We start from the raw sequence: 18122 nt of genomic DNA on the forward strand, positions 1-18122 counted from the left end.
ATGTTTTAGCAGTGCGGAATCCCCCCAATGTTCTGCTACATCGGGGGCCTTGTTGGCCAGTCCTAAAAGGTTCACTGGACATTTAGGACTTCCGCCTCCCACGCTGACCCATCGGTCTCCTGTTCCCAGGGGTTGGCTTGGGTCTCTGGCGGCCCCTGTTCCTCCCAAGGGGACTTCGATCCCTATTGAGGAGAAGATGGATGTTGAGGGCGCGGGCTCGGCAGAGGAAGACAATGTCATTCATCTTTCTCCTGGTTGCTCGGAGATTGATCCATTCGAGTCATCTGATGATGACCCTCCCGGCCCGGAGTGTTCCCAGGGGGTAGATGGCCCTGGGACTGCTGAAGCCGAGGCTCAGCATGTGCTTTCGGGGAAGCGGGCCCTCGGGGCCGACATCTCCCGGATTCTCGAGGTGGAGGTTTGCCCACCACCTTTTGCATCGTTGGTGCCCGAATCCAACACCCTGCTGGGTTCTCTGGTGGCTCCTTGGGCTTCCATCTGTACTATCGTGTCTTTGGCTCTGGCCACTGCCCGGGCTCGGGTTTTAGAAAAGGACTCCTCCTCTACCCATGCTCCAGGGTTTCCCGGTCTGCAGCTCAGTGTCGGTGATTTGTCGGAGGCTTTGGCCTTTCGACTATGCCACACACGACAGGCAGCTGGTCTCTCAACCAGCACAGCTGGAGTTGAGAAAGCTGGCTGCCTGGCCCGGCAAATCAGTGGACCAGGTGGTGCTCGATCCCAAAGAGCACCACAGGATGGAGAGGAGGTTGCACCTCACTTGTCCAGGTACGTTGGTTCCTTAGTTTTCTGGGGTATCTCAACTCCCTGGCAGATGTGGTCCCCCTAGGGAGGCGTCACATCAGACCTCTCCAGATGTTCTTCCTGTCCGACTGGGTTCCGTCATCCAGTAGTGGGAGGCCTGGATTCCGCTTACCCAGTCGGTCAGGGAGTTCACGCGCTGGTGGACAATTCAGGAGTACGTTTTCCGCGGGGTGCCTCTGACCTAGCCTTTCCCCTCTATGACCCTGTTCACGGATGGATCCATGACAGGATTGGAAGCTTATCTCGACGGCCAATGCCGCTTGATGGAGTGGTCTGGCGAATAGCTCATGGAGCATATCAATGTACTCAGGATGAGGGCTGTTCTTTTAGCTCTGCAGTCCTTTCGGGGTATCCCACAGTCCAAAGTGATCTTTGTGGCTACCGACAACTCTACAGTTGTTGAGTATCTGGATAGGCAGGGGGGGCACCAGGTCTCACGTCTTGTGTGTCACCATCCGTATCCTTCTTCTCTGCCAGGACATGCACTTGACCATAGCGGTCAATCATCTTCCTGGCATGCTGAATGTGTAGGTGGACACTCTCTCCAGGCCCCGCCAGATGGAGTTGATGGTATGGCGGCTGTGCCCCTTGATTTTCAAGGGGATTTTTTAGGTGTGGGACAGATCTATTATAGACCGGTTTGCCACTTCCCTGAACAACCAGCTGCCAACCTTTGTCTCCCCAGTCCCATACCGAAAGGCTTGCCCTTTCTCTGGACTGGGACGGGATGTATTCATATGCATTCCCTCCCTTCCACCTGGTGGGCAGGGTGCTACAAAAGTTCCGGGAGCATCACTGCTCCTTACTTCTGATAGCCCCTCTGTGGCCGAGGCAACCTTAGTTTCCAGAGCTCTTGTCGTTTCTGGTGGATCAGCCCTTGGGTCTCCCCACCAGACCGAATCTGCTACTCCAGTCACGGTCCAGAACGACACACTCTTGACCATAGATCCTCCACCTTCACGCGTGGAGACTGTCTGTGGAAGCCTCGCCAAGGTAGGCTTTTCTAAAGAGGTGTCAGATCTCTGGGCAGCTGATTGCAGATTTGCTACTCTCTCTGTTTAGGGACTGCAATCTGGAACCTGGCACTATTCCTGACTATCGTACAGGTATTGCCAGTGGTTCGTCCTCCTTTCTTTCTGCCCTAATCAGAGGCTTCGCTCTGGATAGACCCAGAGTTCGGCAGCTGGCCCCACAGTGGAATCTGGCCTTGGTGCTAGATTCCCTGACTAGGGGTCCTTATGAGCCTCTGGAGTCTGCCTCGTTAAAGTTTGTAACTTTCAAGGCAGTCTTCCTTTTGGGGGTGGGGCTCTCGATCCCGCCTGTTTTTGCCCATCAAACAGGGACAATGAGATATCTCTTCCCAGTTGGTTTCCAGGTGGGTTTGCCAGGGGATTAAGTATGCTTACCAGCATTCTGATAATCAAGCTTGGGCGAGAGTGGAAGTGCGGGCTCATGAGGTCAAGGCCCTCGCTGCGTCCTGGGCCCTTCTCAATGGGTCCTCCTTTCAGGAGGTCATGTCTGCAGCATTCTGGCAGGGCAGGGCCTTCACAGAATTTTATCTGCGATCCCTAGCTTCCCACTCAGAGGGTTGTATTTGTTGGGACCTCTGGTGGTGGCATAGTCAGTGGCTGGGCCTCCTCGTTAGCTCCGGTGCATGTCTTTCCGTACGGCGGCATATGGGTACACACCTGCCTGGCTGCCCCTCTGTGGGGTACTCCATAAAGGTTATAAGAGGAAGGGAGATCACTCTGCATTCCTGCCGTGATGGCTCATGGATCGTAGGAAGGGTGGGATTGTTTCGAATCTTTTATTGTTGGGGTACAAAGACGGGTGTAGGTACTGTATTTGCATACTAAAGTTATGGTAAGTGTTACATCATGAAAATTGGTTTTACATGAAAAAACCTCAATTTAGTAACCATTCTATTCTGAACAGTTAATCTTTTCCACTGTTATAGAGTGAATTATTGAGTTCAACTTTTTCTCTAGTGATACATTTGCCAAACAAAGATCTTGAATATACCAGGTATTGATGTTGGCAGAAATTGTCTCTGGAATCAAGTCAAAACTGGTCATTGGTTATAAACATGAATGATGGACAGCATGTACAGTAAAACTTACTGTGTCGAACACACTTGAATCAAATACATCACATAAGTCAAGCGTATTGTTCGATCCAGATTTTTTCTCTTCTTTATCTTAGTAAATTAAACACAAATGATTCAAACACTGAATACTGCCTTTGTGTCAAATATAATTTGAGATCCATCCCTTCTAAATTCTTTCAAAACATACTTTCGTGTATCGAACATTCTGGCATCACCTTGTCTCAGGTAAATAGCCAGGAAATTTTTACCTGAGACAAGGTGATGCCAGAATGTTCGATACACGAAATAGTTTCTACATTGCTGAAGGTTTAATCCTGTTTGTCCCAAAACTGAAAAAATCTATGGCCTGTTTGTCCCAAAAACATTATGTACACAAATAGGGCAGTGTGTTGTTATAACATTTAAGATACCTGTGTGTGTTGTTTTAACAGGTGAAAAATTTGTCCAAAATTTTATACCGGTAAACTTACACAGGTAAACCGTAAAGCTATTTGATACATTTTGAAAAAATCAAATACAAATATTATAACGTTAACTAATATATATGCATGTATGAATAATTAATATGAATTAAATAAAATAATTTAAATAGGATATTAGAAACAAATGATTTTGTTAAAATATTTGCTGAGTCGCTGTTCTTCCACTACCACCACATCACATCGAGGACTGCTGGTTCAACGCCTTGGAGGACCTTGAAGACATCGACCTACCCGTAGATACAATCACTGACTACATTACCACCCGATGGATAGAAGGAGGCCGACAAGTTTGGAACCACTGTAACAACGTTGGACACAGGACCACAAACAACTTGGAAGGATGGCATAGCAAACTCAAGAAAAAGATCCCACGTGCACATCCAAGCATTTTCATATTCCTCAGAGTATTGAAAGACATTCAAGCTACCAATTACATTAACCGCCTACAACATGCTGCTTGAGGACTGCCTGTGCCAAAGAGACGTCGCTACAGAATGCTAAATGACCGTCTTATCCAACTGAAAACTCTCCTACGAAACAACAACATCAACTACATCAATTACAGAGACAGAACCACATACCTGTTGAACGTGGACTGATTTTGTTTTATTTTGAATTGTGTTAATTTATCGGTTTCATTTATTTCTATAGTTATGTCCTGAACTGTATAGTTGAACATAAAATGTACACTATATCACATCCTTCCAAGTTAAATTTTGTTGAGAGTATAATTGATAATTATATAAAATGTACATTATATTATAGTGGTATGTAGTGCTAAATTTACCTGTATTTTAAATAAAACTAAGATTAATTGCTGGTTTGTTTTCTTAGCCATTACAGACTTATACATACAAAATCCTGTTTGTCCAAAAAAATATTTTTACCTGATTTTTCAGTTTTGGGACAAACAGGATGACACCGGTCAGAATGACTGTGTGTGTTCGCTCAGCCATATCACTGTTAATGAGCTCTATTGTAATTTCGACTGAAAGTTATTCCTGCATTTGCATAGGTGCACAGATCAAAGTTAGAACATATACAGAATTAGGCAACCAAACTTAAAATAAAACACACTGTAGTCTGTTAACTGTAAAATCTACTGTGTTTTATTTACTTTTTTTCATGCTTGGCTGCCAGAAACCAAAAGGAAAAAAACAAGCAATAACTTCCATGCCAATTCAGGTCAATGCAAATACTGGTTTGTCACTGACACGTTTGTTTATGATTTTAAATATATTTACTGGATGTGCATTTACATATACAAAATACAAGTTTTATTTTATTCTAGTTTACTGTATAGGCTCTTACAGTGCTTTACATGTAAAATTATGCTTCAGTGGCAGTGCCGTTTCCTTCACTTTTGTAACTCACCTACTGTCAATGTTATATAAATATAGAATGTTCATGGATACGTATTTATTGAGTTTTATTTTTAAATAATGTCGACAGGACTTGATACTTTAAAAGATATACATGTGAGTAGAATATTTGTATTGATTTAGGTATCAATTTTTGAGTTCTGTGTATGGGAGTGGGTGCATATCCACACGTGTGCTGCAATTCAATGACACGTGTTTCACATTACATTTTTTATATGTACTTATAACTGTTTATTAAAATAAAAGGTATGGTATGGATATGAAAATAAAGAAATGTTTTTATTAATTTCTTATTCATAACTGTGATGCCATTCTATGAGACATGTATGTGTTAAATGACCGATGAAAGTAAGCCAAGGTCAATCTTCAAAGCACAATGTCTTTGTTCATAGAAACACAGCTAAGTTGAACCATCAGATAAGTCGAATATTTCATTTGGTCCTGTTGACTTTGACTTATCTGTGTTTTACTGTATATAAATCACTCAGTTTACTTTATCTTTCCTCATCAAAATCATACAACTGTAACCAAGGTCATTATTTATTTCAATGCCTCAGCTAGGATTTGAACCCAGGACCCCTGGTTTACTAGCCTGATGCTCAACCAATCGAGTTAAAGAGAAGTTCTCTCTATCCAAGCAGTAGTATTTTCCAAGGTTACATACTCCCCCTCCAGGAAATAACTTGTCCTCAAGTTTCCAGGGGTTACTCTGGTGCTGGTGGGGCATAGCTAAGCAATATGCCTTAGTCCCTACATTGGCTCCAATGTAACAGAGGACATTATTTATTTCAATTCCTTTGTTAGGACTCCAGCCCTGGACCTCTGACTTACTAGTCTGACCCTCAACTGATCGAACTAAAGAGAAGTTCTTTATAGCCAAGTGGTATATTGAAGCTAGTATTTACCAAGCTAATACAATATTTTGGTCAGGGTCCAACATTAAAAAATAATTGATAAGTCTCCCACCTACATGACAACTTAGTTATAAGTATATATAGACTGGAGCTCAAAGACAAGTCCAAATGCAATTGTGAAATGATTGGTGAGTGTCAGTGGTCATTGAAATCAGAGAATTGATTGTGCATTGGTGAGAGTCAACTTTTGTGTAGTGGATAAAAGGTTTGCTGTATCCTGATTTTATAGAATTGTTCAGGCCTTTTTTTCTGTACATGGATAATCAATAAAGTATTTAGCTTGTGCTTTGGTTAATGTCAGCCTTAGATGCTTCTCTGTCAAGTAGATCCTAATAGCTACTCTGTGGTCAGTACCAATTTAGCTATATAACCACCTCACCACAAAAGACATTTCTATTTCCAGAAAGCCTGGGCCCAATATTCTCCTTCCATGCTGGTTATGAAGTACTCAGGAATGTCTGCTTGCGTTACAAATTGTTTGTCTGTACCATCTTCCATCATGCTTTCCTGAATTTATGGCCATTATTTTCCTTCACAAAATGGCAAAGTCTACAACCTATTAGACAAAAATTGCTGATGTACATGCTGATCATTGAGAAATATTGTTCTGGTTTTCATGGGAAAGATTATGTATCTTAATATGTTATGTGGTGAGTAAGTATATAGCTAAACTGGTGCTGACCTTTGACAGTTGGGTCAGATGACCTTTAGAAGTTGTGTTTCATCCTGTTGTTGTTACTGTGGATAAACTTTCAATTCAAATGAGTTCTCAACAACAAATAGGCCCAGGGTACTACCAACTTTGTTCAAATGAATTACCTTGATTCACTTTAAAGGTCAAAGGGACCAAATGTGTTAAAATCTTCAAACTGAAAGGCCCTGGGTGCTGGTATTGCTCCTGTAGCATATTGAAATGAAGGGCTACCAAATTTGTTCAAATGAATGACCTTGACTTACTTTCAATCAAATATATTAAAATCTTTCAAAAACTTCTTCTCAATAACCAAATACACCCGAAAGAGGCTCTTAGAATAATTGTTTTTTTAACAAATTTGGTCTGAAGCTTTTTCTCTGATGATTGAACTCTAATCTGTATAAACGGTGGGGCAAAGCCCAATAATGGAAATTCAGCAAAGTCCTTTGTCTGCTGAAGGAATTTCCAGATTTTGTCCAAAGTTAGCTTGAAGTATTCTTTGGTAAAAGGGACTTATATAAATAGCAAACTGTTGGATGCTTGACGTTTAGCCCACCATGGTGATGCTGGGCTTTTCAAATCACTTTGTGTCTGTGGTTCATTGTGCATCACTATTTCTTGAGAAGTCCTGGATGGATCTTTCTCAAACTGCATATAGGCTCCCTTTTGGTCGCTAGTTGTGCATGTTTGATTTTGTTCAAAAAAATAAAATGGCCAAAAGGCAGCCATCTTGTATTTTAAATTTGAAAGATTGTTATTGCTATTTCTTGAGAACTATTGAAAAGATCTTTCTCAAATTTCATGTATAGGGTTCTTTACGTCCCTAGTTGTGCTTATTTGAGTTTATTGCTATTTCTGAAGAAGTACTGAATGGATTTTTCTCAAATTTCATATGTATGTTCCCTTTGATCTCTCCTTGTGGTCGTTTGGTTTTAGGACTGATCAGAAGAAACAAAACGGCCATTATGGATTTGAAAGGTAAAGATTATCATTTATTTCTGCAATGAAATGTTCAAATGTCTTATAATTAAGAGCTAAAACAGAAAGAGAAGAGAAAAGAAGGGAAAAGATCCAACTTTCAAAGAGCATATAAAGATCAAACAAAGGTGGGCGCCAAGATCCCTTTGGGATGTCTTGTTTGGTCATCTGACCCATAGGCTATAGGGATACCACCTTATCTGTACGTCATCTGTCTCCTGTCAACTTTTGCTATATATAGCTACCATTCGTGAATGACTGAGCACATTTTAATCAAATTTGGTCTGAAGCATCCTTGGGTTGAGGGGAACCAGTTTTGAAGGACCAGAGGGCCGGGCCCAGTAGAGAAAATCTATGAATTTCTTTGAAATCTGTCTTGTTCTTCAGGTATTGCAGGATATTGTCCAGATTTGGTCTGAAACATGCTTAGGTGAAAAAAAAATGTTTTTCTATAAATGGTGGGTCTCAGCTGTATCTGTGAGGTGAGGCTGATCAGGAGAAATGTTTTCCTTCTAAAGAAATGTTAAGTTTTGCAATATTTAAATATCCAGGTGAGTGATACAGGCCCTCTGGGCCACTTGTTTTAAGTAAGCGAGTCAGGTCATCAGGCAAGTGTGGGCAGATGGTGAAATAATGGGGCAGGTGTTGGCCAGATATGCTATTTCCAATCAATATCTTATTATTGGCAGATTGAATTTCATTTAATGAAAAGGTTAATCACAATGAAAGCTTCAGCAATGTAGAAACTATTACTATTCAAACATATTGAAGAGTTATTGCCCTTGATGGATCTGATGAAGACAAACATGCTCTAATCTATATTTCATGCTCTGATCTTTATTTCATGCTCTGATCTTTATTTCATGCTCTGATCTTTATTTCATGTCCCAGTCTTTATTTCATGTCCCAGTCTTTATTTCATGCTCTGATCTTTATTTCATGTCCCAGTCTTTATTTCATGCTCTGATCTTTATTCATGCTCTGATCTATATTTCCTGCTCTGATCTTTATTTCATGTCCCAGTCTTTATTTCATGCTCTGATCTTTATTTCATGCTCTGATCTTTATTTCATGTCCCAGTCTTTATTTCATGCTCTGATCTTTATTTCCTGCTCTGATCTTTATTTCATGTCCCAGTCTTTATTTCATGCTCTGATCTATATTTCATGCTCTGATCTTTATTTCATGTCCCAGTCTTTATTTCATGCTCTGATCTTTATTTCATGTCCCAGTCTTTATTTCATGCTCTGATCTTTATTTCATGCTCTGATCTTTATGTCATGCTCTGATCTTTATTTCATGCTCTGATCTTTATTTCATGTCCCAGTCTTTATTTCATGCTCTGATCTATATTTCATGTCCCAGTCTTTATTTCATGCTCTGATCTTTATTTCATGTCCCAGTCTTTATTTAATGCTCTGATCTTTATGTCTTGCTCTGATCTTTATTTCATGCTCTGATCTTTATGTCATGCTCTGATCTTTATTTCATGCTCTGATCTTTATTTCATGTCCCAGTCTTTATTTCATGCTCTGATCTTTATGTCATGCTCTGATCTTTATGTCATGCTCTGATCTTTATTTCATGCTCTGATCTTTATTTCATGTCCCAGTCTTTATTTCATGCTCTGATCTTTATGTCTTGCTCTGATCTTTATTTCATGCTCTGATCTTTATGTCATGCTCTGATCTTTATTTCATGCTCTGATCTTTATTTCATGTCCCAGTCTTTATTTCATGCTCTGATCTTTATGTCATGCTCTGATCTTTATTTCATGCTCTGATCTTTATTTCATGTCCCAGTCTTTATTTCATGCTCTGATCTTTATTTCATGATCTTTATTTCATGCTCTGATCTTTATTTCATGCTCTGATCTTTATTTCATGCTCTGATCTTTATTTCATGTCCCAGTCTTTATTTCATGCTCTGATCTTTATTTCATGCTCTGATCTTTATTTCATGTCCCAGTCTTTATTTCATGTCCCAGTCTTTATTTCATGTCCCAGTCTTTATTTCATGTCCCAGTCTTTATTTCATGCTGTGATCTTTATTTCATGTCCCAGTCTTTATTTCATGCTCTGATCTTTATTTCATGCTCTGATCTTTATTTCATGCTCTGATCTTTATTTCATGCTCTGATCTTTATTTCATGTCCCAGTCTTTATTTCATGCTGTGATCTTTATTTCATGCTGTGATCTTTATTTCATGCTGTGATCTTTATTTCATGTCCCAGTCTTTATTTCATGCTCTGATCTTTATTTCATGCTCTGATCTTTATTTCATGTCCCAGTCTTTATTTCATGCTCTGATCTTTATGTCATGCTCTGATCTTTATGTCATGCTCTGATCTTTATTTCATGCTCTGATCTTTATTTCATGTCTGATCTTTATTTCATGTCAGTCTTTATTTCATGCTCTGATCTTTATGTCTTGCTCTGATCTTTATTTCATGCTCTGATCTTTATGTCATGCTCTGATCTTTATTTCATGCTCTGATCTTTATTTCATGTCCCAGTCTTTATTTCATGCTCTGATCTTTATTTCATGCTCTGATCTTTATTTCATGTCCCAGTCTTTATTTCATGCTCTGATCTTTATTTCATGTCCCAGTCTTTATTTCATGCTCTGATCTTTATTTCATGTCCCAGTCTTTATTTCATGCTCTGATCTTTATTTCATGCTCTGATCTTTATTTCATGCTCTGATCTTTATTTCATGTCCCAGTCTTTATTTCATGCTCTGATCTTTATTTCATGCTCTGATCTTTATTTCATGCTCTTATCACTCTGATCTTTATTTCATGCTCTTTTTTTAAGGGCCATTTGACCTGAAAGGTCAAGATGGCATTTTGCCATCATGTTTTGTCTGTCGTTGTGTGCCATCTCTCAATAACCAGAAGGCTCAGGGTGGTGATATTAAGCCTGTAGCATGCTCGGATTCTCAATAACCAAAAGGTCCAGTGTGCTGATATTGGGCCTATATCATGCTGTGATGAAGGGCTACCAAGTTTGATCGCCTTGACCTACTGCCAAGGTCACAGGGGTCGATTGTGTTAAAGTTTGTAAGGAACTTCTTCTCAATAACTAAAAGGCTAATTGTCTAGGTAGCATATTTTTTCAACAAGCAATATGTAAGGAGAAATTGCATTTATGTAGTATAAGCATAAAGAATATGATTTCAGATTTGCAGAAAATGAACCAACCAAAGTCTTTTATGTAAACTGTAGTGTAGTTGGGAAATTTATTTTAGGCCTATTTAGCCTCTTTCATATATTGGTCTTTATACTCAGATGACCCTCATGGCCCATGGGCCCCTTGTTATTTCATGCTGTCATCTTTACTTCATACTCTTCTCGATAACCAAAATGCTCCACATGCTGATATTGGGTCTGTAGCATGGTGGAATGAAGGGCTACCAAGTTCAGTAATATGAATGACCTTGATCCACAGTCAAGGTCACAGGGGTCAAATATATAAAAATCTTTTAAACAACTTCTTCCCAATAAGCAAAAAGTCCAGGGTGCTCATTTTAGGCCAACAACATGCTAGAGCTACCAAATTTGTCAAAATGAACGACCCACTAAGGTCAAAGAGGTCAAATATATCAAAATCTTTAAACAACTTGTCATTAACCAGAAGGCTTAGGGTGCTGTTATTGGGCCTGTGGCTTGCTATGACGAAGGGTTACCAATGTTGTTCATGTGATTTCATTTTTTCCTTAAAGTTAACAGAAGTCAAATGTGTTAAAATCTTCAATGATTTCTTCTCAATAACAAAATGTCCATGCAGTTGATTACTTTGATTTAAATTGATAAAGAGCTAATGATTTGTTCATATAGTTGACCTTGAATTATATTCAAGATCTCTGGTTAAGTGAGTGGAGACCTGAACAATTCTTTTTCAGCCCACCATAGGTTTGGAGTAATAGCATTTGCATAGAAGCAAGTATTAGAAATATGATTTCAAGTTTAGAGAAAATGTTTGTTTGAACCAACTATATCTTCTTAGTAGTTGAGTAATTCATTTATGGCCTAATTTGCTTCTTTCATAGAAAGGTCTGTATAGTCAGATGACCGTTAATATCCATGGGCCTCATGCTCTGATCTTTATTTCATGCTCTGATCTTTATTTCATGCTCTGATCTCATGCTCTGATCTTTATTTCATCCTCTGATCTTTATTTTATAATGAAATTTTTATTTTCTTCCCTTCTCTTTTGTAATCATGTGTTGTAGGTGAAGGACAGTTAGGTCACTGATGATTGTAATCATGTGTTGTAGGTGAAGGACAGTAAGGTCACTGATGATTGTAATCCTGTGTTGTAGGTGAAGGACAGTTTGGAGAGCATGACCTTTTCAAACAAGCAGAAGACTACATCGTTTATGCCAAATCTAACCCTGTCAACTTCTGTACACCCACCGTTCACTTTGCTTTCTATAGTCAAGTGACCTCTCCCATGGCTGAGGCTCTAGAATTGCTGGAAATAAAGGTATGGGGGGAGCGGGTGGCTGTCGATCCAGATATCAAGATCAAACTCCAGGCCATCATGGATGAGGAGAGTGATGATTTCACAGATGAAGAAAGTAAAGCCCTTTTTAGTGACAATGACACACGAGCAAATACTATGGCTGCAGCCACAAGGTCTTCTGTGTCTCTTAATGGCTTACCTATGACAGAGAGAGAATTACCATTACCTTTTAAAGAGTTATCTGTCTCACATGAAAAGTTACCTTTACCAAATGGAGGTTTATTTATGTCAGACAATGAGTATGCTTTATGTAATGCAGAAAACAGATACTGCACTTCAACAACACAAAAAGTGTTTGATTCAGCATCACTAAACAGAAATTGTGTTAGTCAGCCTGGCTGTACCAATACATGTAACAGTGATTTCACCAAAGTTACAAAGAAACTTGAAAAACCATCTCTTAACAAGGGTCACACTGATTTGTTGCTGACTGGGCCTTCATGTAGTAATATCCATCCAAATGAATCTTCAAAACATTTAAACCTGATCAGTAATACAAGTGAACAAGGTCTAGAACAGTCATTTTCTGATGCCACACAACAACAGCCCAATCCATCATGTTGTCATATCCACAGTGAAGGAAGCAATGGGACAGCTGATGATTTATTTATTTCTTGTCTTTTGATCTCGGTCCCTAAATATGATATATCAACAATGATGGTCACTACAGAGAGGAGCAATGCCAATCACTCAGAGCAAATAGGAAAAGTAAATTTGGACATCACAACTCTCATTACCATGGTTTCTGCTGTAACACATGGTGGTTGTCATTTTGCATTCCCTGAGAAAATTCAGAAGATGAAAGGGAAAACCCTGCACTTCCAGCACTCCAACAATTCCTCCATGGTAAAATAAGTGTTAACTCCTTAAGGACACGTTGTTGAAATTAAATCAAATGGAATTGATAATTTCTTTCTTTGAAGAATCAGGATAACTGATTAGGATATACTTTTATTTCTGTACTGAACTTGACCTCATTATTGGTAACTATTTCTGGTGAGGAACTCTTTTATTGTTAAAGTGACCTTGACCCTAGCATTGCTGAGTTAAGGACATTCTTGATTTCTGCACTGACCTCTGACACAATCACTGTAAAGATATTCTTTGATTTATATGCAGACTTTTGACCCCATCACTGCTGAAACATTCATTGATTTTATTACCTGACCTTTGACTTTTCCCCTCAAAGTAGGATACTCAAAATGTAGTCATGACATTTCTTGGTACCTATGTACCTGACTGTAGACCTCATTACCATTTATATAGTTAGAACATCTATTGGTATCTTTACCTGAACATTGACTCCATAACTTGAGAGAACACATATTTCTCATCTCATCCCATCCCAGTTACTTAAGATTTCAGTACCTGACATTTGACTTGTTAGAACTCTGATCAATCCTCCACCGGAAACCTGAGGCAACTACAGTTTTGCATTCTGTCATTCTGTCCTTCTGTCTTTCTGATGTCTTTGCCCTATGTTCTCTACAACTAAACACAGGAATTTAGTACTTGGGGTATAGGTTCATGTTGCTGAGACAGTGAGTCCCATATAAAAGTAGTACTCGGGGAAAACCCTTGTGTTCGGGCAGGTGACCCAATACTTTTTCACATCCATTTCAGGAATCAAACCCAGACGGCTAGGTGAAAGGCGAGAGCATAACCACTGCGCCACACAACCACTGTGGATATCTCTCCTACACTACTATTCACTAGAACTTCTTTCTTGGAGTATGGATTCACTTCCAGTGCATATTATGTCACATCTTGTGGAGACTGTAATTTGCTTAATTGTTGTTTCTTTCTGTATCTGACTTTGACCTTATAACTTTTTGCTTTCTGCTAATGACTTGATTTGACCCTTATATCAATGTATCATAGTCGTTGGTGTTTGTATCTGACCTATGACCCCATGACTTGTTTTAATTGATTTTGTACACTAGAATTTGCAACAAAGCTATACAGGTTTGTTTTTTTTTTTTTCATTTTTAGGGGACAGGGCTCCAAATAAAGCCATCATGCTTTGTCAGTTGTTTTGCGTAAACTTTTCTTTAAAATCCTATTCCTTTTTCCTATCTGGATGGATTTACAACAAATTTAGTTTGCTGCATCATTTGGTGAGGGGTATCATTTCTTAAATTCAGAATTTTGATTAATCCCCAAGAGGTTGAGGAATGAGGCCTCAAAGTGGGAGGTACTGATATAAGAATTAAAACCATACTCCTTCTTTCTGCGATGGTGGATTTCAATAAGCCTTGGCCTGATTCATCAGTTAGGGTAGGAAATAATTATCTAAAATTCAGAAAATTGTTTGACACCAAGGGACCTGGGGGTGGGCAGGACCCAAATTGGAAAGTTAGTCAATATTTTGCTTAAAAATGCTACTCTTTCTTAATGCTAGAATGGATTTCAACCAAATTTAGTCTGAAACATCATTGAGGGTGCAAAATCATTTCTTAAATTCAGAAATTTGATTTGACTCCAAGGGTCATGGGGGCAGGGCCCCAAATGGGGAAATAAGACAATATTTTACTTCAAAACACTGTTCCTTTTTAATGCTTGAATGGATTTGGATGGTCTGAAACATTATGGAGGATGGGGAATAATTTTTTCTTAAATTCAGAAAGTTCTTCGAACCCTAGTTAACATGAATGAGCTTGATCTGCTTGGAAACTCAAAGGGATCAAATATGTTAAAATCTTAAATGACCTCTTCTCAATAACCAAAAGGCCAAGGGTTATGATATTAGGCATGTAGCATGCTAGAATGAAGGCCTACCAACTTTATTAATATTAATGACATTGACCAACTTTCAAGATCACAGGTATCAAATGTCTTAAATGTTTAAATGACTCCTTCTCGATAACCAGAAGGCATAGGATGCTGATATTGGACCAGTTTTCAAGGTCACAGGGGTAAAATCTGTTAAAATGCTTAAGTAACTTTTTCTTCATAACCGAAAGGCTAATGGTCTTGTTATTAGGCCTATAGCTTGCTTTTCCAACACGTAATATGTTCGGAGTAATGACAGTTGTGTAGTGCATGTATAAAGAATATGATTTCAAGTTTGCAGAAAATGTCTTGATGAACCAACAATGTCTTCTAAGTAAGCTGTAGAATAGTTCAGCAATTTATTTTAAGCCTATTTTGCCTCTTTCATACAGTATATAGGTCTTTATAGTCAGATAACATTAAGGCCCATAGGATTCTTGTTAGCTCACCTGGCCTAAAGGGCCAAGTGATCTTATGACATAGCGTGGAATCTGTCGTCCATCTATCGATAGTCGTCTGTCATCCGTCGTCCATCCATCCTGCGTTCGTCAACTTTTCATTTAAACAACTTCTTCTAAAATACCGGAAGGCCTAGAATCATTATAGATGATTGGAAGGTTCCTTTGATGAAGCCCAACAAAGTTTGTAAAAAGAAATGACCTTGACCCATATTCAAGGTCATGGAGGTCAAATGTGTTGAAACATTTAAACAACTTCTTTAAAAATACTGGAAGGCCTAGAATCATTATATATGACTGGAAGTTTCTTTTGATGAAGCCCAACAAAGTTTGTGAAAAGAAATGACCTTGACCCATATTCTTTCAAAATACCGGGCCTAGAATCATTATATATGACTGGAAGGTTCCTTTAATCAAGCCCAATAAAGTTTGCGAAAAGAAATGACCCTGACCAATCTTCAAGGTCACAGGCGTCAAATGTGTTTAAACCTTTAAACCACTTCTCCACAATTATTGAAAAGCCTAGAATCATTATATTTGGCCAGTATGTTCCTTTTATCAAGCACAAGAAAGTTTGCAAAAAGAAATGACCTTGACCCATACTCAAGGTCACAGATGACAAATGCGTTAAAACCTTTAAACAACTTTCTATGACTGACCAAATATCTAGGATAGTGATATTATGCCAAATCAGGCTCTCAATGATGTCCGATAATATTTGAGAAAAGAAATCACCTTGACCCATATTCAAGGTCACAACTGTCAAAATGTGTTAAACCTTTGAAAAACTTCTGTTTAACCAAAAGGCCTAAAATAATAATATTTGGCCGAAAGGTTCCCTTTATTGTGCCCATATAGTGTGTGAAAAAATAGCTTGACCCATAAACATATCTAAGGTCACTGGGGTTAAATTTGGTGAAATCATTAACAACTTCTGATTGATCAAAGGCTATCATATTTGGGCAGTAAAAGTTTCACAAAGGCTTATATACAAATATGTAGAACCTTCCAATGACTTAGTAAAGGAATGTATTTGGCTGGGAATTTTCTTGGCATAATTTGGAATAAAGTATAAAGACCTTTCACAGTGATGTCACACTGTTCCAAAAATAGATTAGGCCCCTGGAAGTCTGTGAGGCTTGAGCTAAGTAATGTGAAAAACTACATGTTAACCAATTATTTATGTTCTATTCACAGCATTTAGATACAGAAAAACATGATCGGAAAGAGAATTGCAAGGTCTTCATTTTGATTTAGGATTCTTCATAATTATAGCGTAAATAAATAAGAAATTCTAAGTTGATCCTATTTGCTATGCAGTGTTTATAGGCCTACAATAAACTGTTATCAGTTTATCTCCAGTGACCGGACTTAACTGACTATGGTGACATCACTGATAATATGCATGAAACGTTTTATTATTGGTTCTGAGTTAGGATTATGGTTTATAATTACATGTACTTTAATTTTTCCTGTCTTTATATTTAATTGTTGCTATATATTGTTGACTTGTGCACGTCTCAGATATGTTGTATCTGTGTTTGTAAACAATGATCTAAAGGGCAAGTAAGCTTCTGCTGTCCTGGGTCATCCATCCAGCTATAACTATAGAGTTTTTTTCTGCTATATTGTTTGACCATCTTCTTTCCTTGATTCAAAAGAAAGCTATCAATTATATTTAACTGGAAACATCATAAGAAAGTCTCAATTCAACGTTGCACAGATGAGGGGGCTGACTGCTATGGGACAGAACCCATATGGAGTAATTTGCCATATTGCTTTAAGCATCTACTGTGGAATATATGCACAGATATAGTACTGTTGGTCATAAAGATCCAGGTGAGCGATACAGGCCCTCTGGGCCTCTTGTTTTTACATGCTTTTCTTATTTGTTTGTGTTTGTATTACACTCAGGTAAAGAATGGTATGCCTGCCAGACAGCTTGGGATGATTTTGAAACCATTCTCCAAAATCTAGGAGGCCCCGAGGAGAAGAGAAGAGCTCGTCTTCTGCTTCACCGGCTCAAAGTTATTCCTGATCAGCCATCAAAACGTGCTCAAGATCTACCTAATACTGGCAAAATGCGTCAACGTACCAAGGTAAGGAGATGGGTGCTAATATTACTGATGAGCTTATGTAATCCCTTAGATTTCTACTTTAGAATTTTATGTGAATCTTTCTTCCTTCAGACCTTCCAAAGACTTTGTTAAATTCAAACCACACAAAAATCTTCAACTGCAATCCATGATAACAATTATATTAAAACTCTGCTTACATTTGTTAACCTTTTTGAAGTGTGGCCATGTGCACTTAGTTCTAAAAAGATGCTTTCAATCACCTTTCATGATTGTTAGATTTGTAGAAATTATGGCTGTTAATTGTTAATTAGTGAAGTTTGTGGACTGTTACTGCTTGCTGACTGTGATCTGGTTACTCAGTGAGAAGATTTTATTGAGAAGCCAGTTATTAAAGTTTGACCCTAGTTAGAAATATAAATGCAATTTTTATTTGTTTTGAACATGATGTCATATTGTTACTTTTCTCACCAGATCTTGAACACTGTTTTTTTTTTATTTTATTCTAAATCATAAGTTTTCGTATATGAAAGTTTCAAGACTTTAATTTGCCAAGTAAGTAGGTTAGTCATTGTTGATTTTTCATAGAATACATTGCTTCCAGCCATGCATCAGTCTGAGGAACTTTTCTGACATTACAATTCACAAAACCCTTTGACCAATTTTTACACAACATGGTATACCTTTCAAGCTTTGTTCCTTTTTTTTTATATTTTTGATGTTTTTAATTCACTATGGAAACAGATACTGTTGAGGTTGTTTCTTATTCAATGGCTTCCAGTTTTCATTAGTTCACCACAAATGAAGTAAAATATGTTTTTGTCGTACACCTGTGGAAAGATGAGTCATATAATGTTATCCTATGATCGGTCGAGAGAAAGAGCCAGTGGATTGGCAATAACATTGGTGGG

At 38.5% G+C, this 18122-nt stretch overlaps 1 protein-coding gene across 1 annotated transcript in view; it reads left to right on the forward strand.

The window, feature by feature from the left end:
* LOC132564704 (UPF0415 protein C7orf25 homolog) overlaps positions 1 to 17235 on the forward strand; it is a gene marked incomplete at its 3' end in the record, with an annotated part of 28831 nt that extends 11596 nt beyond the window's left edge. Inside the window, 3 exon segments of the mRNA XM_060229333.1 lie at positions 11704 to 12696; positions 12699 to 12752; positions 17051 to 17235. Coding sequence (XP_060085316.1) covers positions 11704 to 12696; positions 12699 to 12752; positions 17051 to 17235 — 1232 coding nt within the window.
* Positions 17236 to 18122: the final 887 nt, after the last annotated feature.

Source organism: Ylistrum balloti, unplaced genomic scaffold (assembly GCF_031769215.1).
Source record: "Ylistrum balloti isolate Yb309-2 unplaced genomic scaffold, AGI_CSIRO_Ybal_v1 Utg372574, whole genome shotgun sequence".
Lineage (NCBI taxonomy): Eukaryota > Metazoa > Mollusca > Bivalvia > Pectinida > Pectinidae > Ylistrum > Ylistrum balloti.